The 26,873-nt window shown below is 41.5% G+C and overlaps 1 protein-coding gene across 1 annotated transcript; it reads left to right on the forward strand.

Moving 5' to 3' along the window:
• Window positions 1-11,916: 11,916 nt before the first annotated feature.
• Window positions 11,917-26,001, forward strand: LOC109772215 (serine carboxypeptidase-like 18). Its single transcript, XM_020330907.4, has 13 exons — window positions 11,917-12,173; window positions 12,303-12,448; window positions 12,545-12,621; window positions 12,719-12,841; window positions 12,954-13,056; window positions 20,432-20,469; window positions 24,341-24,442; window positions 24,557-24,640; window positions 24,735-24,917; window positions 25,003-25,196; window positions 25,278-25,391; window positions 25,500-25,545; window positions 25,636-26,001. The coding sequence occupies exons 1-13, from the start codon at window positions 12,025-12,027 to the stop codon at window positions 25,717-25,719; spliced, it is 1,443 nt and encodes a 480-aa protein (XP_020186496.1). The 5' UTR covers window positions 11,917-12,024; the 3' UTR covers window positions 25,720-26,001.
• Window positions 26,002-26,873: the final 872 nt, after the last annotated feature.

The following is a 26,873-nucleotide window of genomic DNA, read 5'->3' on the forward strand; positions in this document are numbered from 1 at the left end:
TCTATAATTTTGCACACTTGATATGTTGCACAAACAAAGCTAGGTTTTCGAAGTTTTATAATTTTTTAATTTTTTTGAATTTATTCTGCCTTGTAGACTGACTGATCAAAAGATTGGTCTACACCTTAAGCGGGCATTGTAGGATAGATTTTTTTTCCAAATTTCTTTCATAGACATGCTTGGAACATCTATTTGAGCATGTAGAACAAATTTGGGGTGATTTGGAGGTGGTGAAAAAAAATCACATTTTCTAAAAAACTGGCTTAAGTGTGACCAAATGGTCCCTCGTGTTTTAGCGTGATTTTTTCGACCTTCTGTAAATCACCTATAGTTTTGCACACTTGATATGTTGCACAAACATAGCTAGGTTTTATAATTTTTAATTTTTTTGAATTTATTCTGCCATGTAGACAAATGATCAAAACATCGGTCTACACCTTAAGCGGGCATTGTAGGATACATTTTTTTTCAAATTTATTTCATAGAAATGCTTGGCACATCTATTTGAGCATGTAGAACAAATTTGGGGTGATTTGGAGGTGGTGAAAAAAAATCACATTTTCTACAAAAACTATCTTAAGTGAGACCAAATGATCCCTCGTGTTTAAGCGTGATTTTTTCGACCTTCTCTAAACCACCTATGATTTTGCAGACTTGATATGTTGCACAAAGATAGCTAGGTTTTTCAAGGTTTTATAATATTTTATTTTTTTTAATTTATTCTGCCCTGTAGTCTGACTGATCAAAATACCGGTCTGCACCTTAAGGGGGCACTGTAGGATGCATTTTTTCCAAATTTCTTTCATAGACATGTTTGGAACATCAATTTGAGCATGTAGAACAAATTTGGGGTGATTTGTAGGTGGTTGAAAAAAATCACGTTTTCTACAAAAACTGGCTTAACTGAGACCAAATGGTCCTTCGTGTTTAATCGTGATTTTTTCGACCTTCTCTAAATCACCTATAATTTTGCACACTTGATAAGTTGCACAAACATAGCTAGGTTTTCAAGGTTTTATAATTTTATTTTTTTATAATTTATTTTGCCCTGTAGACTGACTGATCAAAACATCGTTCTACACGTTAAGGGGCATTGTAGGATACATTTTTTTCCAAATTTCTTTCATAGACATGTTTGGCACATCTATTTGATCATGTAGAACAAATTTGGAGTCATTTGGAGGTGGTGGAAAAAATCGCATTTTCTACAAATATGGCTTAAGTAAATGGCCCCTCGTGTTTAAGCGTGATTTTTTCGACCTTCTCTAAATCACCTATAATTTTGCACACTTGATATGTTGCACAAAAAGAGCTAGGTTTTCAAGGTTATATAATTTTTATTTTTATTTTTTGAATTTATTCTGCCCTGTAGACTCACTGATCAAAATATCGGTCTACACCTTAAGGGGCATTGTAGGATACATTTTTTTCCATATTTCTTTCATAGACATGTTTGGAACATCTATTTGAGCATGTAGAACAAATTTGGGGTGATTAGGAGGTGGTGAAAAAAACCACATTTTCTACAAAAACTGGCTTAAATGAGACCAAATGGTCCCTCGTGTTTAAGCGTGATTTTTTCGACCTTCTCTAAATCACCTATAATTTTGCACACTTGATAAGTTGCACAAACATAGCTAAGTTTTCAAGGTTTTATAATTTTTTAATTTTTTTGAATTTATTCTGCCCTGTAGACAGATTGATCAAAACATCGGTCTACACCTTAAGGGGGCATTGTAGGATACATTTTTTTTCCAAAATTCTTTCATAGACATGCTTGGCACATCTATTCGAGCATTTAGAACAAATTTGGGGTGATTTGGAGGTGGTGGAAAAAATCACATTTTCTACATAAACTGGCTTAAGTGACCAAATGGTCCCTCGTGTTTTACCGTGATTTTTTGGACCTTCTCTAAATCACTTATAATTTTGCACACTTGATATGTTGCATAAACATAGCTAGGTTTCCAATGTTTTATAAATTTTTTTGAATTTATTCTGCCATGTAGACTGACTGATCAAAACAACGGTCTACACCTTAAGCGGGCATTGTAGGATACATTTTTTCCAAATTTCTTTCATAGACATGCTTGGCACATCTATTTAAGCATGTAAAACAAATTTGGGGTGATTTGGAGGTGGTGGAAAAATCACATTTTCTAGACAACTAGCTTAAGTGAGACCAAATGGTCCTCGTGTTTTAGCATGATTTTTTTGACCTACTCTAAATCACCTATAATTTTGCACACTTGCTATGTTGCACAAACATAGCTAGGTTTTCAAGGTTTTATAATTTTATAATTTTTTTAATTTCTTCTGCCCTGTAGACTAACTAATCAAAACATCGGTCTACACCTTAGCGGGCATTGTAGGATAGATTTTTTCCAAATTTCTTTCATAGACATGTTTGGCACATCTATTTGAGCATGTAGAACAAATGTGGGGTGATTTGGAAGTGGTGGAAAAAATCACATTTTCTACAAAAACTGGCTTAAGTGAGACCAAATGGTCCCTCGTGTTTTAGCGTGATTTTTTCGACCTCCTCTAAATCACCTATAATTTTGCACACTTGATATGTTGTACAAACAAAGCTAGCTTTTCAAGGTTTTATAATTTTTTAATTTTTTTTGAATTTCTTCTGCCTCGTAGACAGACTGATCAAAACATCGGTCTACACCTTAAGCGGGCATTGTAGGATAGATTTTTTTTCAAATTTCTCTCAAAGACATGCTTGGAACATCTATTTGAGCATGTAGAACAAATTTGGGGTGATTTGGAGGTGATGAAAAAAATCACATTTTCTAAAAAACTGGCTTCAGTGAGACCAAATGGTCCTCGTGTTTTAGCGTGATTTTTTCGACCTACTCTAAATCACCTATAATTTTTCACACTTGATATGTTGCACAAACATAGCTAGGTTTTCAAGGTTTTATAATTTTTTTATTTTAATTTATTCTGCCCTGTAGACAAACTGATCAAAACATGAGTGTACACCTTAAGCGGGCATTGTAGTATAGATTTTTTTCCAAATTTATTTCATAGACATGGTTGGCACATCTATTTGAGCATGTAGAACAAATGTGGGGTGATTTAGAGGTGGTGGAAAAAATCACATTTTCTACAAAAACTGGATTAAGTGAGACCAAATGGTCCCTTGTGTTTTAGCGTGATTTTTCGACCTTCTCTAAATCATCTATAATTTTGCACACTTGATATGTTGCACAAACAAAGCTAGGTTTTCGAAGTTTTATAATTTTTTAATTTTTTTGAATTTATTCTGCCTTGTAGACTGACTGATCAAAAGATTGGTCTACACCTTAAGCGGGCATTGTAGGATAGATTTTTTTTCCAAATTTCTTTCATAGACATGCTTGGAACATCTATTTGAGCATGTAGAACAAATTTGGGGTGATTTGGAGGTGGTGAAAAAAAATCACATTTTCTAAAAAACTGGCTTAAGTGTGACCAAATGGTCCCTCGTGTTTTAGCGTGATTTTTTCGACCTTCTGTAAATCACCTATAGTTTTGCACACTTGATATGTTGCACAAACATAGCTAGGTTTTATAATTTTTAATTTTTTTGAATTTATTCTGCCATGTAGACAAATGATCAAAACATCGGTCTACACCTTAAGCGGGCATTGTAGGATACATTTTTTTTCAAATTTATTTCATAGAAATGCTTGGCACATCTATTTGAGCATGTAGAACAAATTTGGGGTGATTTGGAGGTGGTGAAAAAAAATCACATTTTCTACAAAAACTATCTTAAGTGAGACCAAATGATCCCTCGTGTTTAAGCGTGATTTTTTCGACCTTCTCTAAACCACCTATGATTTTGCAGACTTGATATGTTGCACAAAGATAGCTAGGTTTTTCAAGGTTTTATAATATTTTATTTTTTTTAATTTATTCTGCCCTGTAGTCTGACTGATCAAAATACCGGTCTGCACCTTAAGGGGGCACTGTAGGATGCATTTTTTCCAAATTTCTTTCATAGACATGTTTGGAACATCAATTTGAGCATGTAGAACAAATTTGGGGTGATTTGTAGGTGGTTGAAAAAAATCACGTTTTCTACAAAAACTGGCTTAACTGAGACCAAATGGTCCTTCGTGTTTAATCGTGATTTTTTCGACCTTCTCTAAATCACCTATAATTTTGCACACTTGATAAGTTGCACAAACATAGCTAGGTTTTCAAGGTTTTATAATTTTATTTTTTTATAATTTATTTTGCCCTGTAGACTGACTGATCAAAACATCGTTCTACACGTTAAGGGGCATTGTAGGATACATTTTTTTCCAAATTTCTTTCATAGACATGTTTGGCACATCTATTTGATCATGTAGAACAAATTTGGAGTCATTTGGAGGTGGTGGAAAAAATCGCATTTTCTACAAATATGGCTTAAGTAAATGGCCCCTCGTGTTTAAGCGTGATTTTTTCGACCTTCTCTAAATCACCTATAATTTTGCACACTTGATATGTTGCACAAAAAGAGCTAGGTTTTCAAGGTTATATAATTTTTATTTTTATTTTTTGAATTTATTCTGCCCTGTAGACTCACTGATCAAAATATCGGTCTACACCTTAAGGGGCATTGTAGGATACATTTTTTTCCATATTTCTTTCATAGACATGTTTGGAACATCTATTTGAGCATGTAGAACAAATTTGGGGTGATTAGGAGGTGGTGAAAAAAACCACATTTTCTACAAAAACTGGCTTAAATGAGACCAAATGGTCCCTCGTGTTTAAGCGTGATTTTTTCGACCTTCTCTAAATCACCTATAATTTTGCACACTTGATAAGTTGCACAAACATAGCTAAGTTTTCAAGGTTTTATAATTTTTTAATTTTTTTGAATTTATTCTGCCCTGTAGACAGATTGATCAAAACATCGGTCTACACCTTAAGGGGGCATTGTAGGATACATTTTTTTTCCAAAATTCTTTCATAGACATGCTTGGCACATCTATTCGAGCATTTAGAACAAATTTGGGGTGATTTGGAGGTGGTGGAAAAAATCACATTTTCTACATAAACTGGCTTAAGTGACCAAATGGTCCCTCGTGTTTTACCGTGATTTTTTGGACCTTCTCTAAATCACTTATAATTTTGCACACTTGATATGTTGCATAAACATAGCTAGGTTTCCAATGTTTTATAAATTTTTTTGAATTTATTCTGCCATGTAGACTGACTGATCAAAACAACGGTCTACACCTTAAGCGGGCATTGTAGGATACATTTTTTCCAAATTTCTTTCATAGACATGCTTGGCACATCTATTTAAGCATGTAAAACAAATTTGGGGTGATTTGGAGGTGGTGGAAAAATCACATTTTCTAGACAACTAGCTTAAGTGAGACCAAATGGTCCTCGTGTTTTAGCATGATTTTTTTGACCTACTCTAAATCACCTATAATTTTGCACACTTGCTATGTTGCACAAACATAGCTAGGTTTTCAAGGTTTTATAATTTTATAATTTTTTTAATTTCTTCTGCCCTGTAGACTAACTAATCAAAACATCGGTCTACACCTTAGCGGGCATTGTAGGATAGATTTTTTCCAAATTTCTTTCATAGACATGTTTGGCACATCTATTTGAGCATGTAGAACAAATGTGGGGTGATTTGGAAGTGGTGGAAAAAATCACATTTTCTACAAAAACTGGCTTAAGTGAGACCAAATGGTCCCTCGTGTTTTAGCGTGATTTTTTCGACCTCCTCTAAATCACCTATAATTTTGCACACTTGATATGTTGTACAAACAAAGCTAGCTTTTCAAGGTTTTATAATTTTTTAATTTTTTTTGAATTTCTTCTGCCTCGTAGACAGACTGATCAAAACATCGGTCTACACCTTAAGCGGGCATTGTAGGATAGATTTTTTTTCAAATTTCTCTCAAAGACATGCTTGGAACATCTATTTGAGCATGTAGAACAAATTTGGGGTGATTTGGAGGTGATGAAAAAAATCACATTTTCTAAAAAACTGGCTTCAGTGAGACCAAATGGTCCTCGTGTTTTAGCGTGATTTTTTCGACCTACTCTAAATCACCTATAATTTTTCACACTTGATATGTTGCACAAACATAGCTAGGTTTTCAAGGTTTTATAATTTTTTTATTTTAATTTATTCTGCCCTGTAGACAAACTGATCAAAACATGAGTGTACACCTTAAGCGGGCATTGTAGTATAGATTTTTTTCCAAATTTATTTCATAGACATGGTTGGCACATCTATTTGAGCATGTAGAACAAATGTGGGGTGATTTAGAGGTGGTGGAAAAAATCACATTTTCTACAAAAACTGGATTAAGTGAGACCAAATGGTCCCTTGTGTTTTAGCGTGATTTTTCGACCTTCTCTAAATCATCTATAATTTTGCACACTTGATATGTTGCACAAACAAAGCTAGGTTTTCGAAGTTTTATAATTTTTTAATTTTTTTGAATTTATTCTGCCTTGTAGACTGACTGATCAAAAGATTGGTCTACACCTTAAGCGGGCATTGTAGGATAGATTTTTTTTCCAAATTTCTTTCATAGACATGCTTGGAACATCTATTTGAGCATGTAGAACAAATTTGGGGTGATTTGGAGGTGGTGAAAAAAAATCACATTTTCTAAAAAACTGGCTTAAGTGTGACCAAATGGTCCCTCGTGTTTTAGCGTGATTTTTTCGACCTTCTGTAAATCACCTATAGTTTTGCACACTTGATATGTTGCACAAACATAGCTAGGTTTTATAATTTTTAATTTTTTTGAATTTATTCTGCCATGTAGACAAATGATCAAAACATCGGTCTACACCTTAAGCGGGCATTGTAGGATACATTTTTTTTCAAATTTATTTCATAGAAATGCTTGGCACATCTATTTGAGCATGTAGAACAAATTTGGGGTGATTTGGAGGTGGTGAAAAAAAATCACATTTTCTACAAAAACTATCTTAAGTGAGACCAAATGATCCCTCGTGTTTAAGCGTGATTTTTTCGACCTTCTCTAAACCACCTATGATTTTGCAGACTTGATATGTTGCACAAAGATAGCTAGGTTTTTCAAGGTTTTATAATATTTTATTTTTTTTAATTTATTCTGCCCTGTAGTCTGACTGATCAAAATACCGGTCTGCACCTTAAGGGGGCACTGTAGGATGCATTTTTTCCAAATTTCTTTCATAGACATGTTTGGAACATCAATTTGAGCATGTAGAACAAATTTGGGGTGATTTGTAGGTGGTTGAAAAAAATCACGTTTTCTACAAAAACTGGCTTAACTGAGACCAAATGGTCCTTCGTGTTTAATCGTGATTTTTTCGACCTTCTCTAAATCACCTATAATTTTGCACACTTGATATGTTGCACAAACATAGCTAGGTTTTCAAGGTTTTTATATTTTTTTTATTTTTTTTTGAATTTATTCTGCCCTGTAGACTAACTGATCAAAACATCGGTCTACATCTTAAGAGGGCAGTGTAGGATATATTTTTTTCAAAATTTATTTCATAGACATGTTTGGCTCATATATTTGAGCATGTAGAACAAATTTGGGGTGATTTGGAGGAGTTGGGAAAAATCACCTTTTCTCGTGCTAGGATCACGTCTTAACATTTTTAGTCCCACCTCGCTCCGCGAGCAAGTCCTGCACCTGCTTAAACACCTTCATCTATTTGATTATTACAAGCGTTGGTCTTCCTTGCACTCTACGTGGAGGATATGTAGGATGAGTATGATTCATCATCTGTATTCATCCTGTATATTCTTCAATTGGAGAGCATGGATGACTAATGTATTTTTCGGAATTTTCGGCTTTTTTTTTGTTTTCGGGAGCGAAATATAATTCCTCCAGTACATCTATTTTAAAATTTTATCATGCAATATAAACAAGCTACACGCTGGCCACGAAGAAACCATGATTCTTGAGGTTGCACTTCAAAAACTCACATATAAAATGCAAAATAATATCCCAAACTCATACTGTTACAAGGGAGTGGACAACGAAATAGCTGAGTCATACATTATGAGCAAGTCCCTAACTGACAGAATGAAGTATTTTAGAGAAAGGGTCGCACAATACTAGACATAGACAACAATGCACACGCCAACATCAGGTTGATCGTCGACGTACTTGCTGTCCAACCGTGTACAATGTTGTAGCTATCATAGTTTTGCTTTGAGATCCTACACATAAGGATATTATTAATGCCATGAAATATATTTGGACACAGGAAAACATTAAATTACGGCATATTAGGTACCTCTATCAATTTGGCGCACGTACGTCGATTGTGACCATCTGCCTCATGACAATAGCTACATCTACATTTTGTTCTTGTTTTCTTCATCTTTGCCTGTAGCCTTTTCTTCGGAGCACCTCGGCCTGGCACATGGACGGGATCCAGAACCTTTTCGAAACCTTCACCATCAAGGTTAGCCGATTGTGGCATCAACGAGCCAAACGTAATGCTGTTACCCTGAGCATTAATTGATCCCTTGCTATCAGCTTGTTCACTTGTTGATCCCTTCCAAACATCTTGTCCTTCCAAAACCCTTTTTAGATGCTGAAACGCCTCATCAGAGTGGCATGCCTTGAAACATGCTGCGTGACTAAAATTCCTTAGCTTACGGTACCTTTGTAGGGCTGCAGAGTATGCATATAGCTCGCTCTTTCTGGTCGGTGCGAATGCACATTTTGCACTCATTGTCCACCTAGTGGGAACACAACACATGGGCAGTGTTTCTTCTTGTAAAATGCCCAATATGTAAAATATGTGGGAACATGGTGTGCCTACGCATTCCAATTTGCGACAAGAACAACTGATACTGCGAAGCAGACCTTCCTTCGACTCCGTGCGCACTCCGATCTTTTTATCCATTCTTTCCTTCTTAGACACAACGTATGTGATAACTTCTGCTGCATCAAGTACCTCTCTGATCTCACATTTTTTGACAGCATCTATGCTCCATAAGACCAACTTAAACACAACAGGAGTGAAAACTTTCACGGCGTGTTTCTCAAGAACTGAAGCATTTTCCTCTGTGAACGAAACGGACTGCAAGGCCTCGACGTCTTGGAGAGCCTCGTTCAAGCGTCGCGACGCAAGGCAACGCTCATAGTGCTCTAGCATTTGAAAGAACGTCATCTTAGCCTCAAGATGCGTATGTAGCACCGAGTTTAAACTCTCACTCTGCTGATTGCTGCTCAGTCCTAGGAAACAACGGCCCTTAAGATATGGAGCACACCACAGTTTTCTCATCTTATACATCTGATGCAGCCAGGAGTCCTCACTTGTTACTTTATTCCGTTGTAAGAAGTGTAACCATTTTCTCTCATGCTCTTCAATGGAAGATGTATCATATATGAAAGATCTGAATTCCTCCTTTACCGCGTCATCATGCAGATGGCGTACAATGTTCTGCTGAATGTGCCATATACAGAGCCTATGGTTTGAGTCAGGCCACACCACCCTGATTGCTCTCTGCATTGCAAGGTCCCCATCCGTGATCACAGATATAGGATGCTTCTGTCCCATAGCATCAGAAAAGGTCTGTAACATCCACTCGTATGCCTCGCTTGTTTCATGTGAAATGATACCACATACAAAAATAACGGTGCTGCGGTGGTGATTCAACCCGACAAACGGCACAAATGGCAGATTGTACTTATTGGTTCTGTATGTGCTATCAAAAACAATAACGTCTCTGAAATCCTCGTAGTCAAGTCGGGATTGACTATCACACCAGAACAGTCCCTTCAGATGGCAGCTTCATCAACCAAGTACCTGAAGAAAAAATCTGAATCTTGCTCTTGCCTCGCCACCATGTGATTGATCACCATTTGAGCATCCCCGGAAGAAATTGTTTCCTGCTTGTTAGCATGGCAGAAATTCTAAATGTCCCTCATAATGCATCCAACCTCATCATATCACCGTATTGCATGCACATAATATCCATAATATGGTGTTTCCTGATCCCAGATTTTTCCATGTCTGCAATGTCCGCTTTCTGCTCATCGCTAATTCTTCTGTGTGAACGTAAAAGACACGACAGATCCCGTGGGGCTAGAGGATAGTTGTGTTCATCGATGAAATCCTTGACAAACCACTGACCTGTTTCCTCCTGTCTTGCAATCACCAATTTAGCTTTACACCCTACACGAGTTATACTCCGTGGCCTCCTCTTTCTATCTTCCATCTTCCTCTTCATGTGCTTCTCTTCACGAACCCCTTCACGACTACACACAAATTTTCTTAAAATTATATGGCAGTTGGATTCATCCCACTCGACATAACTTCTGCGGACACTAAAACCTTTCTCAAGACCATATTTGTTATAGAATCTATAACCTTCATCCTCACTATTAAACATCTTGTTGGCAATATGATAGTACTCCATCATTGACTCGTGACTTACATCCGCCATGTCTTCGTGCATCACAATTCAGACGAATAAAAATCTGAAAGGACAAATATAAATGCATGCAAAACCGAGTACAAAATCTTGCGTGGAATTTTAAACTTTGCTCCTTGTACATGTTATGGCAAGCGATCATAAACGTCCATAAACTGGGTCCCCCATAAACTAGTGAAGTGACCATGGATGATGATAAAATTCTAAATTGAATTGCATGCACTAGGGAAACCTAAATCGATGATGACTAAACAAATCTAAGTAGGAAGTGCAGGCTACGAAACAAACTAAGTTTATGGCGATATCTCCCGCAGGCATTGATATCTCCTGCTGCATCAAGAAAAACAAGCCTACTTTCAGAACAAGCATTGATATCTCCCGGCGGCCTAACCGAGGGGCCAACCGCAGAGTATAGATCCATCTACGAGGAAGTTGGAGTTTTTGCCAAGAGTCACTTCCAACGGGGCAATCAAACGGGGAGGAGTTGAGATTCGGGCGATTCATACCTTAGGATGCAAGCCCGGAAGCGATGTGATCGGCGGGGGCGAGTTCCTATAGCGCCGCCACCGTCGCCTCCGACACTGCTGCCGCAAATGTCGCGCCTTAATCTTCTTCCTGCCTCCGGGCACGTCGTTCATAGTGAATGGGACGAGGTGGAGGACGAGGACGACGGTGTTGGTTCCTCTCGTCGGGCTCGTCGCACAGAAGGAAGAGGACGAGAACGAGAACTTGACGAGAACGAGGACTGGATCTAGACGTCGTGGACGTGATTGGTTGAAAACAGAATATTTTCCCCTGGACCATTATGCCCTTCTCTGATTAAACTAATTAGGTTAATTCATTTTTAATCCCCCACCAGATCGGACGGCTAATAAAAATCGGAGGGGTAAGTACTCGAAAGTACTGCCAGTACTTTCCCAATCACCGTAAAGGAGCTCTTAACTAAAATGTGCTTCAGTCCACTGACTAAAAGCTTCTCTGTGCTTAACTCTCACTCTGAGAATGACCAATTGTAAATCCCTGGCAAGAGCAGTTTTCCAAGACTGAATCGAAGGAGCTTTTGCTTCAAAAATCTTTGCATTTCTCTGAATCCATATGTGCCAGCATGCCATGATGATGATATATGTTGCAAAATCAGCAGGGAATACTTGAATCATGTTCATAAGGGGGTGTTTGGTTACAGGGACTTATTGGTGTAGGGACTTAAATAAACCAAACAAGAGGAACTTATAGGGACTTAAAGTGGGCATTTGGGACTTATGAAATAAGACTCTCAAGAAGGGACTTATAGGGACTTATAGTTGTAATATGGTCTTTTAGTCCATGTTAAGTTTCAGTAACCAAACAAGTAAAGACTTATTAGAAACTTGGGACTTATAAGTTAGGACTAAAAAAAGTCTTAAGACTTATGAACCAAACAGGGCCTAAATTCATCAATGCGGATCGCATTATTGATGGACCGCCACGGCAGGTGGTGTATATGGGCCATGCCTTGTCGCCTATCCACTACCACAGGTGACAGGTCTCGATTCCGTGGCCTAGCGCCCTGTCATCAACCTATACCAGCCTCTCGCAGAGAACAACCAAAATATCGCGAAAGTAGAATGGACGGGCGGCTGCTGCTGCTCTGCTTCTTCTTCTGGACCGCGGTTAGCACACGACAGTTCGCCGTCGCCGGCGCAGCCTTCAGCTCCAAGGTGGTGACCAGCCTCCCCGGGTTGCCAGGTCGCCTCCCCTTCCACCTCGAGACCGGGTACCCATGCCTCGCTTTCTTCTTCAGCTTATTTTTCCGCGCACCAAGGCGGTAGGGTAGGAAGTGCGATGTCCTTGATCGGCTCCATCGGGTAGGTTATATGACCTGCCGCTGCTGCTCAATCACAAGGTACGTCGAGGTGGACGAGGACAACGGCACCGAGCTGTTCTACTACTTCGTCGAGTCCGAGGCCGGCGCAGAGGACGCCCCTTTCCTCCTCTGGCTCACCGGCGGCGACCGCTGCTCGGTGCTCAGCGGCCTCGCCTTAGAGATCGGTACTTCTTTTCTCTGCATTATGAAGCGTCGAATCTCATGTTGCTCTCCGACATCAGATCATATTATTCCATACATGTGCATGGTGGCAACTGCAGGTCCATTCCAGTTCGTCCCAGAGCCTTACAATGGCACCGTACCGCGCCTGAGAATCAATCCGTACTCATGGACCAAGGTCGGTCTTGTTCTGCACATCAAAACTTACTAGGTACTAGTGGCTATCGTGCATACATATGCAGGTCCAGTCCTGTGTTGATAGTGTCCATCTGCAGGTGGCAAATATCCTTTTCGTCGATACACCGGTTGGGGCAGGATTTTCCTTTTCAAGACGACCCGAAGGCTACGATGTCGGGGAAGTATCCACCTCGTTGCAGCTCCATGAACTCCTCATCAAGGTATCGTAGCGACCTCGACCACTAATTAGTCTACTTCGACTGAGTACTGGTTAGTTCATTTTTCTTTGAAAGATTGTGTACTAATTAGTTCAATCCACGTGACAACGTTTAGTGGTTCACTGACCATCCCAAGTTCCTCACAAATCCTCTCTACCTCGGGGGAGACTCCCTTGCTGGACATCTTGTACCATTTATTGCTCAAAAGATCTCGGAAGGTATGTATGTATATTTTTGTCCAAATATGATCCGGAACTATTATAACAAAATTTCAAGCACAGAGCACCCCCAAACATAAAAAATAATAATACATGGAGATCCCTGGACAAACGAAGGACCATTACCGTCGTCAGAACAAGGTGGTGACGTGTTACTACTAGGAAAAAGCCTAGTAGTAGCGCGGGTTAAAAGCTAGTAGTAGTGCGGGTGCCTGCACTGCTACTACGGCGCTACAGCTAACTAGTAGTAGTAGCTCGATGCATCCCGCGCTACTAGTACGTGTGTTAGTAGTAGCGCGGGTTCGACACGCGCTACTACTAACTATCTGTAGCGCGTGTCTGTGACCCGCGCTACTACTATTAATTTGAAAAACCAAAAAAAAATCTCAACCGCGTGCGTGCTGTCAATCGTGCAAGGAGATCTCGGCCATGACGCGCGCCTCGTGGAAGCCATCGAGGGCGGCCGCGGAGGCCAGCCCGGCGTGGACCGGGAGCTGGAGGACCTGGATCTTGGCATCGTGCGTGGGGAGCAGCACCTCGTAGCGGCCGTCGCCGTTGAGGTCGGCGGCGGGAGGCGGTCCACGTCGTGCTTGATCGGGAACCCGTCGTCCGACAGGTGGTACCACGCCTCCCGGAACGAGAAGTCGCCCTCGTGCTGCCGGAGGAGGAGGGGGATGGGTCAGCTAGGGTTCCGGACCGAATCGGAGAGGGGGGAGGAGGAGGAGGGCTGACCTGGAGCGAGAAGAAGACGGTGAAGGCGACGAGGAGGAGGTGCCGAGGTCACGCTTCCGCATCTTGGCAGCGGCGAGGAGCTCAGGCGACCGCCCACCGGAGGGATCTCGGAGGGGAGGGGGAAGAAAGCGGAGTGTACCAGCGGCGGCCACCGCTGGAGTACGAGGGAGAGAGGAGGAAAGTGAGAGAGGGGGAAAGTGAGGGAGAGAGGAGGGATTCGGCCGAGGATATGGGGATTTCACCTACCTCGTAATTAGTAGTAGCGAGGGGTATAAAACCACACTACTACTATCAACTTAGTAGTAGCGCGGGTTTGTACCCCTCACTACTACTATGGCATGTCCCGGGAGGGCACGGTAGAGACCGCTTAGTAGTAGCGCGGGTTAAAAACCCGCGGTACTAGTATCAACTTAGTAGTAGCGAGGGGTAAAAACCCGCGCTACTAGTAAGTAGCAGTAGCGAGGGTTATAAACCCTCGCTACTAGTAAGCGTCTGCCTATAAGCTTTTCCCTAGTAGTGTGTTGTTGTTGCTGCTCTCCAATTGGAGCCGGCTTGACCTTATCGATTACAACCGAGAAACTCGCCAGCGTGCACGCATTCCAAGAAACCATAGGGTCGCATCCCCGAGGAGACGGTAGGAATCTACGTTTGAGCTTTATTGATTCCGTCTCACCGGGCGAAGTCCAGATGGTATGGAGCCTTCAAGACCATGTCAATGACGAAATGCTACTATCCGTCGAGCGCCGACTTCGCAAGGACCACACCATCCTCCACACACCTCCCGATGGTACATAGCACCATCAAAACAGGGGCGATGCAGGGAGAATCTATTCCATGCCGACGATGATGCCATCGTCTCACCGCCGCTGGTTGGACACAAACCCTAACTATTTCTTGTCCTACCACTACTGGACCGAAGCCCTAGAATCTCCAAATTTCCCATCACGAAGCGACAGACGGAGGGAGATGGGGCCCCCGATTAACACCGGAGAGGTAGGTAGATCGCACCGACTTGTTCACCTCTCGCGAGAGCGGGGAGGGAAAGCCTTGTGTGTATCGTGTTTGTGGACAGAACATTTAAAGTTTACTCATGCAATATATGATATGCAAAAAAGTGCAATATGCGAGGTATAAAAGTGTTTTTCAAGCACTTAGGAAGAGTGCTGCCTGTTCATTAAGATGGTGGAAATTTACAACAAAGGGGGCATGTTATTGGATGAAACATGTGGAAACCATAAGAAAAATGACTACTCTCCCCTAAATTGGGCCCATGCAAGGGCCTGCGTATGTCCTCAAAAAAGCAGGATGCGGCCTCGAGTACTTGAGACCTATGTTTTTAAGGCGGTAAGGCGAGGCGAGGCGCTGGGGGGCGCCTCACTGCCTAAGCGCTAAAGCGTAAGACGAGGCGACGCCTTAGACACGTGCATATATAATATATGGCAGCCAATTAGGAGATTTAACAACTAGCATTAACTTAATAAATTGTACATACATATATAATAGATGGCAACCAATTAGGAGATTTAACAACTAACGTTAACATATAAACTGTTACCAAAGCATAGGCCTCAAATCATCATGTGTATATGACAGAACTCGCCTTTGAAGTTCAGCTTCATCCTCCTCATCAATATATCGCTCCATAGCTTTAAACTTTCTAGTGTTTAAGGAATTGTGCATCTCTATCCTAATCTCCATGGATGCCTCGGGACACTTATCCGCATCACTGGAACCCCCAGAAAAGTGTTGCTTTAGCCTTCTCACTCCACTATGGACTATCTTGCCACACAATGTACACTGGAGTAAATCTTTCCTCTCTAAATCTGGCCAGAACCCATACTTCCAGGCTGGATCATCTGATGTAGCTCTTCTCCTAGGATCATTGGCTAGATCCATCAAAGCAGGTACACCTGGCTACTGTCAATGAAAAAGAGAGAAGAGCCAAATCACTAGAGCAGCCAGATCAAGCATGGGGAAGGGGAGAAGCAGTGGTGGGGCTGCTGCCTTGTGGGTGGAGAAGCAGATCTGGGAAGAAACAGATGCAGATGAGAAGGAGCAGGCAAGCACATCTAGCTACACTACTGTGCATAAGAGAGGTAGCACCTAACAGTTAGTAGAGGAGCTGTGCATAACAGAAGTACAGAACAGGCAAGCATGGCAAGCTACACTGCTGGATGGAAGAAAGAGGAGAGGGGGGAAGGGGGGAGAAGAGAGGGCGGGATTCATACTTTGATGTGGTGCTGATCTGCTGGAAGAGGGTTGCGCCAAAGGAGGATGGGGAGGAGCTGCAGCCGGAGAGGAGGGGGAGGAACTGTGGCCGGAGGGAGGAGGCTGGCGGCTGCCGCAGATCTGAGGAGGAAGCCTCCGTCAATGGTCCAGAGAGGAGACAGGAGAGACCTCTCGCGTTGATTCACTCTCTCTTTCCCCTTCTCATAATTGGTCGCACCTGAACCAATGTTTCCCGCGCCTGTGTTCCCGCCCAGGTCAGTTTTCCCGCCTGCAATCTCTGTTTCCCTGCTTGACAAGCTAAGGCGTCTGATTTGGTCTGAGGCGTGCAAGGCGGCGCTAAGGCGGACGCTTCAGACGCCTTACAGCCTAAGGCGGACGCCTTACGCAACTGTCTAAGGCAAGGCCGACGCCCTGAGCCTGGAGGGCGCCCTGACGCCTAGGCATCGCCTAAGCGACGCCTTACGGACGCCTTAAAAACATAGCTTGAGACGCCTATTAGTGAAAATTCGTTGGAGGACAAACGGGTCGTACCCCCTCCCCCAAGTGCAATTTTCCTTTAACTATGTGATACTAAGTGTTCTGACGCAGCCCATCAAGTGCGTGCATAGCTAGCTTGATTGATTTCCGTATGCTTGTAGCTTCCAGTACGTGAGGTTCTCTCTGCCAAAACTCTCCACGGCTTGCCTCCATGCTTCGTCTATGGTGATTTGATTTCTAGGCAGTCCTTCCAATTCCCCAATCCCGTTTCCCCCTTCTCGGTTTGGACTGCTAACCGCCGCACGAGCCGCTGGGCGAACTGCTTGCTGCTGCACGGAACGTCTGATGCTATTTGACGCCACTGCTATCGCCTACGCGATGAGCCGTCAGACTGTCGATGAGCCGACCTCCCATGTTTTCATGTATATTTTTCTTTCATTTTGAGATTTGCGCCCCTTCTGATTCCTTGTCACGCTCCGCCACTGTGCACTCCTTACATATGTGTCAAATAGTGTAGATAAAGTGGCCACTCTGCTGGCGACACTTCTCTTTTAGTACTACCATGAGTGTAGCCCCACCACTCATTAACCAAGGAGCGGTTTAGGTGCTAGGAAGGCAGAATATGTCCTAGCAATCCAGATGCACACAAGGTTTCGCATTGTGCTCGCTAAGGGACCCGACAAACTACATGGTGTAGGTCAACCGATAGGATTAATCCCCATTGTAAGTCCACTCCCAGCTAAGGATGACATTTTCACCCATACGCATGGGTACCATGGACCTGCACAGGTAGGATATGGGCATATTTTCATGCCCATCTGCAGTGTCTGAACCCTACCCAATTAGTCGTGGGTAGGACATGGATATGATTTTGTGTCCATGGGTATACCCAGACCCTACCCGACTATCTTACTGGTGGATCACATGTGTTATAAACCCTAAGCTACTGAGTATTTGTATGTAAGCTTTGTACGCCACCCTTGTCCTCCTCCCAATAACCAATTCCTCAATCATAGAAACCTCTTGGTGGCTGGTGCCTCCACCACTCATGGAAGTAGCAGTTGCGCCACCATCCTTTGATGTTGTGTTTGTTTGCCCAATGAGTACCCATCAAGCATGGATACCCATAGGGTATGTGTATTGATATTTAACCAATGTGTAGGGTATAAGTGAGGTTTTACGCAGATGAGAAACAATGGGTATGGGTATGAGATTATTGTACCCGCACCACACCCTACCTGCTGCCATCCTTACTCCCAGCGAATGGCGTCCTACGTTTCGAGGGAGAGATTGATCATATTAAGCATGGACCATAGGCCAAAAAATTTGATGAGTTGAGTGGGGTGGATAGCATGTCGACTGCGTTGATCCAGTTATCATTTCTGAGCTCCTTCTTCATGGTCGTATTCTTCCTAGTTGCTTTATTATAAAGCTCGGGGGTATAAAAACTAAGGGTGAATGTGATCAGGATAATTTTTGACTGAATCTGCTTCCGAGTTCAGTTTTGTATGACATAGTAAGAGATTTTTACATCCAAGCACAATCTAATCTGAATCTGAGTCCGATTGATAGGATAAGGTATTACTAGTGTAGGACGTCATATGATAATCACTTTTTTCTAGCCGGATAATCGGACATTTTAAATATGGATATCCAATTTATTGGCAACATTTTCATTATTGACTGGCAATATATGAATGTTTTCTTTGCTTATGAGGCGAGAAATGTGCTTGTTAGTGATTTGTTTGGCTTATTTTAGTGCCTTCTAGTGCTTCTTTTGTGCTTAAAATGTAGAAGTATTAATACTTGCCCACTGTCTATGTAAAATTTATTTAAAGCGTGTATACATTTCACTCATATGCCTATGGTATATGACCGTTTCCGATGTTCTGTTGCCATACCATGTCAGAATCCAACACAATCCGGTATCCCAATCCGCATATGTACCACATTTGTCCCGTTTATGAATCGGAAAATAAATCTATAACAGGATACCATATGAGCATTATCCATCTGAACTTGATCCGGTTGCACCCTTAATAAAAATGATAGGATAACCTTGATAGACTAGTTGTCATGCAAGAAAGTAGTATATGCTCCATCACTCATGATTACCATTGTTGATGCTCAAAAGTGGTCCATATACGCCCTGCTGCAGGGGAGATTTGAGCCAGCCCATAGTTGGTCGGGGTTCCCATTGGAACCAAGGCCATCGCAGACATAGAGGACGGATGAATCATTCCAAGTCGGCAATATACCAAGGCCCCCATGAACTTGGGTGACAATCCATCTTCCAGTTGACCAGAGAGTGACCACCATTTGCTTGCTCGATTTCCTTAGGGTAACAAATGAACCCCTGGAAATCATCACTAACTTGGCACACATCCAATTTGGCAGTAGAACGATGGAAACATTGTAAGTGGCCATTGTCATGAGGATATATTTTGCTAGGATAACTATGCAAATTGGGCTAACAAATGTTTTTATTTCCAACCGGGTAAACACCGGGCCTAGAGGTTCACCTTCTTGACTTCCTGGTGTGGGGCTGCAGGCCAAGATAGGTGTCGGGGAATGTGCAATGTCTGCAGGGAACACCTCGAGAATGCCTTGAAGATCAGCGGTCTAACACCAATTCGGAAATATCTCTATTTTTGCTAGGTTAGAGACAAGTCCCGAAATCTAGCCGAAGCAGGACGAGATGCTGGAGAGCGCCCTTATTTCTTCAATGCATGGATTCACAAAGTTGCCAACATGATCAACAGAGAGAGAGAGAGAGGGAGGGAGAGAGGGAGGGGGAGAGAGAGAGAGACACAGAGAGAGAGATACTGCATCGCGCTACGTGAGCACAGATCTGCTTGAGGATCCCAATGCCAGTTGTGGCTTTTAGGATTTTTCTATAGTGAATCTATGGTCAGGAGGAAGATCATAAGATAGTGGGTCTCCGTGGTGAATGTTGTGACGGTTGTCAAAGGGTAAACCAGCGCTTCTGTTAAATAGGACATGTGAAGTAAAGAATGCCAAGGACATGCAAACCTAATACCTCCAACGTGGCCTGAACCCAATGCAAGTGAGTACCTCTAGTAAGTAGGCCCAGTTGACATAATCAAAAGCCTTGGATATGTCAAGCTTAATAAAAGGCCTAGAGTATTTGAGGCTTGGATCTCACGAACGAAACTCTGGGCATGAAGAAAGTTGTCGTGGATACATCTCTTTTGAACAAAATCGCTATGGGCCTTAGATATCATGATAGGGAGCAGAGAGACATAGGATTGGCCATCAAATTCGAGATTATCTTTGGCTATGGATGAGACTGATTTGCCTGTAGTCACGCATCCCCATGACATCAGACTTTATCAGAGTGGGAAGATATTTGCCGAGTTGACAAGGCTCTTATAGTTCCGTGAAGATTGACCATATAGAGGATGGCCTACACCCCATCAACTTTGACGATATCCCAACAGGATTTGAAGAATGTTCGAGTGAAACCGTCTCAGCCCAGGGCTTTGACCAAAGGAAGCTATAACACATTTTCTTTGATTACCTGTTGGAAAAAAAAGACTCATCTAACTCAGTTAGGTCGTGCAGCGGCATTATTAGTTTCTCTTAGCTCGCTGCTCCGACTCTTCTTCATTCGTGGGACTATGCATATAAATATAAAATCGGGATCTATCTCCACCCCACGTTCCTGGTTCACGAGGTAGTCATTTTTGCTTTCCGGCGTATCATCCCGGGCGGCCGAACACATTCAGACGAACCTCTTTGTGCTACATAATATCCAAGGAAAAGTGGATCTTGCCAAAGATATGGCAGTTAATTGCGCAATTGCAACTTGCAAGTTGCAACCGATAAAAATATGGCTTACTATTTTAGATTCTTAAATGTATAATTGATTAGATTTACCTAGTTCAACTCTATATCCATGCTTTATATTTTGCAGGTATCGAAGCTGGAAGGAGCCCCATCCTTAATCTCAAGGTAACCACAATAATTTTTTCCATGGAGTATATACCTATCGCAAGGAGTTTGGATATACCAAAGCACTATTGGTTATAAGGGCTCCAATGTACCACTATCTTGTTTTTTTTGCGCGGGCGGAAAATATAAGCTCACAAGCCGGAGGTCAGGACCACCGCCCCATGAGTCGGGGACCGCAAGTGGTAGGGTTTCAATAATAAGCAATATATCAAAATTACAATGTTACGCTCAATGTACACAAGAACATAATGTAAAGTGCTGGATGGGACATGAAGACGAAAACAACTGAATTGTATAAACATGAAAAACAAAGGCATGACCGTGGTAGGGTTTCAATAATAAGCAATATATCAAAATTACAATGTTACGCTCAATGTACACAAGAACATAATGTAAAGTGCTGGATGGGACATGAAGACGAAAACAACTGAATTGTATAAACATGAAAAACAAAGGCATGACCGTCAAATGTCATGGCAAAGTGATACCAGAGGCACACAACAACAAACATCAACGTGAACCACCATCCCTGGAAACATCCAACGTGTCGGGGTTGGAGAATATGGTGAAAAAATCCAGGAGAGGAGATCAACAACGTGATGTACGGTAGTGGTGAAAGAGCGATCGAGGTTTGAGAAGACGGGGAAACTCTGATATCGTGCTTAAAGCTTCAAATAGATGCAGGTGAATTCGTTACCACGTCTGGGTGGCTTCTATGGATGTCATACAAACAAAATTGTCTACCATGTCATCAAACTATTATCCAAGAGTAGAGTGATGCAAAAATAATAAGAGTTAAGTGTGTGAAAAATCTATTTAGGTGGAAGAAAGTGATCCAAAGAGCGCGGGACCGGAGTTTTTCCCAGGAGCCGACAAATTGAAAGACAAATTAAACATGATTGTTTTATCAACAAGACGATACCCCACGTGTAGATGTGGAATTAGATATATAGCTTCTAAATATAGTGTAGCATATGAATTCAGTCCTTACAAATTAAAGTATGTGAGAGATTTCTGCGTAAGCAAAAATAGTCTTAAGATGAAAAGTCTTGCATGTCACAATTAAATGAAATGTGATTTAGAACTTACTTAAAACTTGCTGATGCATGTTGCATGGTAGAGGATTCTCATGCGTAGAATGGACGGATGCTAGTGAATCAAGTTTGTAAATCTAACAGCTACAACAATTTTGATGATGGGGGAGCACGCATGTTGAGATAATTAGAAGTAGTGGGGATCACTCTCTTATGTATATACTAGGCAATACCCCGTGCATTGCCACGGGATTAGATATTTGATTTATAAATATTGACACAATATAAATTCACCCTTAAGATTTAAACTATGTAGAAACAAAAAAATGAAAATAAAATAAAAAGTTGAACATGTCATAAGTTACATGTGCTTGCATTTAAAATCCACTATGCATGTTGCATGGTAGAGAGACTTTTGGTGTTTAAATCGGACGGATGTTAATTGACCAGACCAACAAATCCAATGGATACACCAATTTGGATAACGTGGAAGCACACATGCATAGAAAATAGCAATTTTAATGACTTATAGTGGGGCTTTATCTATATAAGATACTCCATCCGTCCAGTTTTATTAGGCGCCTTTTATTTTAGGTCAAGATTTGACCATGGCTTTTAACTAATAAAATGTAAATTATATGTCACAAAAATTATATCGTCAAAAATCTTCAAATACAAATCAAACAATATACTTTTTATAACATACACTTTGTGTTTTTAGTCAAATAGAAAGTCAAAGTTGGATCCAAAATACAAGGGGGCCTAATAAACCCGGATAGAGGTAGTATATAGATTTCATTTAATGAAAGAACCTATGAGCAATACTCTGAGTCCCAAACGGAGTCGATAGGTCTTCCTTCGAATTATGTGGGATGATCATATCTTTCGTGTGGCTCCACTGGTATTCCCTCTTTTCAGTTTATTGGGTATCTTAAAAATCATAAGGTCCTTTCCAATGCTTCACGGTGTACATATGCTAAGAATGCCACATAGGTGAAAAACTGACATAGCAAAGCAATTAAGAAGGAAAGATAGCACTTTGGTGACCCCACAAAGAAACAATGTCAACACCTATGCATGAAGATTTTAGTTGCTAAGCTTTTTCATGCACTTAACACCTCATCTAAGTAATTGTGCATTGGTAGAGGCCTAATCAAGGAGAACATAATAAATGTTTGAACACGTATTAGTCCAGCATATGCATTGTCGCCCCTACTTTAGACATTGGTTGATTCCATACTTAAAAGAAAAATAAGAATCAAAATAATATGACTGCAATTAATGTTTTGCTAATTCTCAAAGTAAAGGTCCTTACAAAATTGAAAATTCTGGTAGTTTGAGATATGCCTACAAAACCAAAAGGGAGGCAGTGCTGTGGACGCTAAATGTAATATTTTCAAATTGGATGATAGTACTTAAAAGAACTCCATTGTTGCCTTCCTCCATTTCTTTCTTAGTTCACACATAAAATTTGTCTTAATTCAAACTCGTAGAGTTTGACCAAACTTATGTTAAAAAATATCAACATGTACAATACTGAAGATATACAATATACAAGTTTTTTTCTATGGTGCATTTAATGATATTAATTTGATATTGTGAATGTTGATATTTTTCCGACGATCTTGGTCAAAGTTGATGAAGTTTGACTTAAGACAAAACTTATATACATAGTAGAAAGAAACGAAGGGAGTACATGAATATATCAGGTCCTCCTGTGATTATGCTCTGAATGAGCACATCGGTGTTGTAGAATAACTATAATTGTAGCTGAAGCTAATAGTCCTTTGTTGTACACAACACATTTGTCTATACATTAATACTCCCTTCATTTTTTTAACAAAAAAACTACGTAGCGAAGCTCTCTCGTCCCTTTGTCTCTCCTCCAAGAAAAAAGCAGTTAGGGTTTTTGCCTCCCGTCGACGACGCCGCTCATCTGCCACCTCTCCTATGACCTTATGGCCATGGATGTGTGGTGGATCCTGGCCCTTGCTGGCGGGAGGGCTTCGTTTTTAGGTGCTTCTTCAAGTCTTGTTGGAATTTGTGTCATGCTCGGGAAGACGAGACGGCGGCGACTTTTTGAAGATGGAATAAGATTCCCCTAGCCCATGTCCCAATGGCGCGTCTAGTATCGTCGGAGGGTGTGTGGAGGTGTGTCTCCGGCGAATCTCACGGCATTCGGTCGGTGGTTGTTTTTGGTGGATCCGCTCCGATATGGTCTTTGTTTGACTTTGTTCATGTTTCTTTAGATTGGATCCTTCCGATCTAATCTTCTCTTCATCGGCGGCGGTTGTTGTTATGATGCGTTGATCCTATTGGGCCTTAGCACGACGACTTCCCGACTGTCTACTATAACAAATTGTGACCGACTCCGCCGAGGGAGGAGCGATGACAGCAGCGCGCCTTCGGCTCGCTTCAGGGCTTGTAGCCGTTGCTAGGTGGTCTATGAATCTGGATGTAATTTTTATTTTTTCTTGTGTTCGTTGTACTACCATGATTGGAGATAAATATATCAAAAAATTTCCCGCAAAATAAATAAATAAATAATTACTCCCTTCATTTTTTCCCTTGCCTATTAGTTTTGTCTGAAGTCAACCTTTTAATAGTTTAACAAATTTATAAAAATATATATTAATACTGACAATATAAAATTAGTACCATTAGATCCATCATGAACTATCTTTTATATTATATTTATTTGGTATTGTATATGTCGATGTTTTTTAAATAATTTGATTAAACTTTATAAATTTGACATAAGATAAAACTAATATACGAACAAAGAGAGTTTGTTGCATATGCGTGCCATATTTATGCAAGTTTCTTCACTCTCCCAGGGCTATTTGGTAGGCAACCCGGCGACGGGTGAAATCATTGATGAAAGCTCTAAAGTGTCATATGCTCATGGAGTTGGTATAATACCAGATCAATTATATGAGGTAACTAAACCCATCTTGTCCGTTATGATGCACACAGAAATTCTGCACTCCTAGTGATATGCATGCTACTCTTTGGCTGTCTGTCTGTCTGTCTCTTCTTCTTCATCCTCGAAGACGATCTTGGAGCATTGCCAAGGAGAAGACTACAGGAAACCTACAAATACACCGTGTGCCCAAGCTCTAGGCACTTTCAATAATGTAAGAACGAGATCAAAATACATTCAAGCCGTGTACCAAGTCCCAGTTATTACTTGACTGAAGGTTACGTGCTGTTTCCCAATTCAAATTGCAGCTACGCTCCGAAGTTATGACGGCACAAATTTTGTTAGACGATTGCTATCTTGTATCCCCTGGACCAGGCACCCAGACGGACAAGTCAGCTAGTGCTAGTCGGAAGATCCTAAGCGAGGAAGCAGTGATCGTGAGGGGGAGACGAGTGAAACATCCGCCACCTCGTGTGCCACTTGGCTGTTATGTAAGTCAGCATATCATGCATACACAGACCTCTACGATTGCAGGTGTTGCCGTTCCTTCCGTTGACCTACACGCTATGGATTCAGAGCTACACGGCTTACCTGTCGTATTTCTGGGCAAACGACGTGCTCACCCGAGACGCCCTGGGGATCAAGGACGGCACTGTGGACGAGTGGGTGAGGTGCCACAGCGGCGACCTGCCGTACGCCGTAGACATCGGGAGCAGCATCAAGTACCACCGGAATGTCACCGCCAACGGTTACCGCGCGCTGGTGTACAGGTAGTAAGTTGCTGCTGAAACTAGGATGTTTGATCAGCTGAGAGCCGGAACCTGACTGGGTTTTTTGATTGGTGTCGGCAGCGGCGACCACGATGCGATTGTGCCGCACCTGGGGACGCAGGCGTGGGTGAGGTCGCTCGGCTTCCCCGTCGTCGACGACTGGAGGGCATGGCATCTCGACGGCCAGTCTGCCGGGTTCGTCGTCTTTTCCTTCTCGTTGCGTTGCATGCTCTGTTTTTTGTTTCTCAGTCGCTGACAGTGATTCCTCTGCTTTCTATTCCCTGGGTTTGGGTTTGCATGCAGATTCACCATAGCTTACTCTAACAACATGACCTTCGCCACCGTAAAGGTAGGAACACTTCCTGTGTGCGTATGTGGCGCGCGTGGCCATTGATGGGTTGCCCGGTTTTAAGCTGCGGTTGCGGATTGGCGTTTGCAGGGAGCTGGGCACACGGCGCCTCAGTATGAGCCCGAGAGGTGCTACGCCATGTTCAGCCGTTGGGTACTGCACCAGCCACTCTAGTCCTCCTGTATGTGACATCATCTAGTAGGTCTAGGATACATACTAGCAAGTGGAAGGCGCGGCGAGAACCTGTGTAAATCTACAGTACAAATTTGGATAAAGATACAGAGTGGAGAATGGAGAGAAGAGATCCTTTGATAGCGAAGTGGCCAAAGAACTATTGAGAAACAACATGAATTACCATAAATTGTATGGTATATCAAATAAAAAACTACTTAAATTTGAAGATAATGTTGTGGAGTCATGGTTAAGAATATGAAACTTGAAAGTTTGCCAAAGTCATATATCTGTGGTAGAAGGCTTCCACCATATATTTCCATCTTTTTTATCGTGCTAATTCTTTTGTTTTCCCGTACTCTTAGTAATGCAGGCTTTATGTTCAGTACATTTTCATTTTTTAAATATCCCTGGTTACTCTATCTAACAGTATAAGAGCAACCAAGACATCAGTATCCAAAGATGAAATATGTGAAACTATAGTGATACTTCAGATCCATCTGAAAGATGTGTAGCTCCATTTCCATATAGCAGATGCCCTAAAATATACGTGGGTGACCGTTCTCATTGTACCTGAATAGGAACCCAAGAACATCATGAAGCATAGACATATGTGGATTAAAATTGTCCATTATTTTAAGAAAGACCATCAGTAAACACTTTTTTCAACAACAAAAAAGGTTGACACCAAAGATGTTATTGGAATCCATAAAATGTTGAGGAAAATAATATACAAATTTTACAGTGGTTGGGCTTTTTTGGTAGTACTCTATCTAACAATAAATTACAAGTTTTACAGTGGTTGGGCTTTGAGGAAAATAAATTACAAGTTTTACAGTACTTTCATACTTTCATCTGAGTACTACCGCAAGTTCAGTAGACAGTTGTAGCTTCTGATATATTTCAGTAGTTCATTTCCAGTACACACTGATAGACACTGAAATATTTCAGTAGTTCAATTTCAGTACAAACTGGTAGACACTGAAATATTTCAGTAGTGCAGTTTCAGTACACACTGGTAGACACTGAAATATTTCAGTAGTGCAGTTTCAGTACACACAGGTAGACAGTGAAATTTCGGTAGTGTAGTTTCAGTAGAGACAGTGTAAGGGCATATTTATCTCTAAGTGGTTTTGGTGATTGATAACAATGCATTT

This window comes from Aegilops tauschii, chromosome 2 (genome assembly GCF_002575655.3).
Source record: "Aegilops tauschii subsp. strangulata cultivar AL8/78 chromosome 2, Aet v6.0, whole genome shotgun sequence".
In the NCBI taxonomy this organism is placed as follows: Eukaryota; Viridiplantae; Streptophyta; class Magnoliopsida; order Poales; family Poaceae; genus Aegilops; species Aegilops tauschii.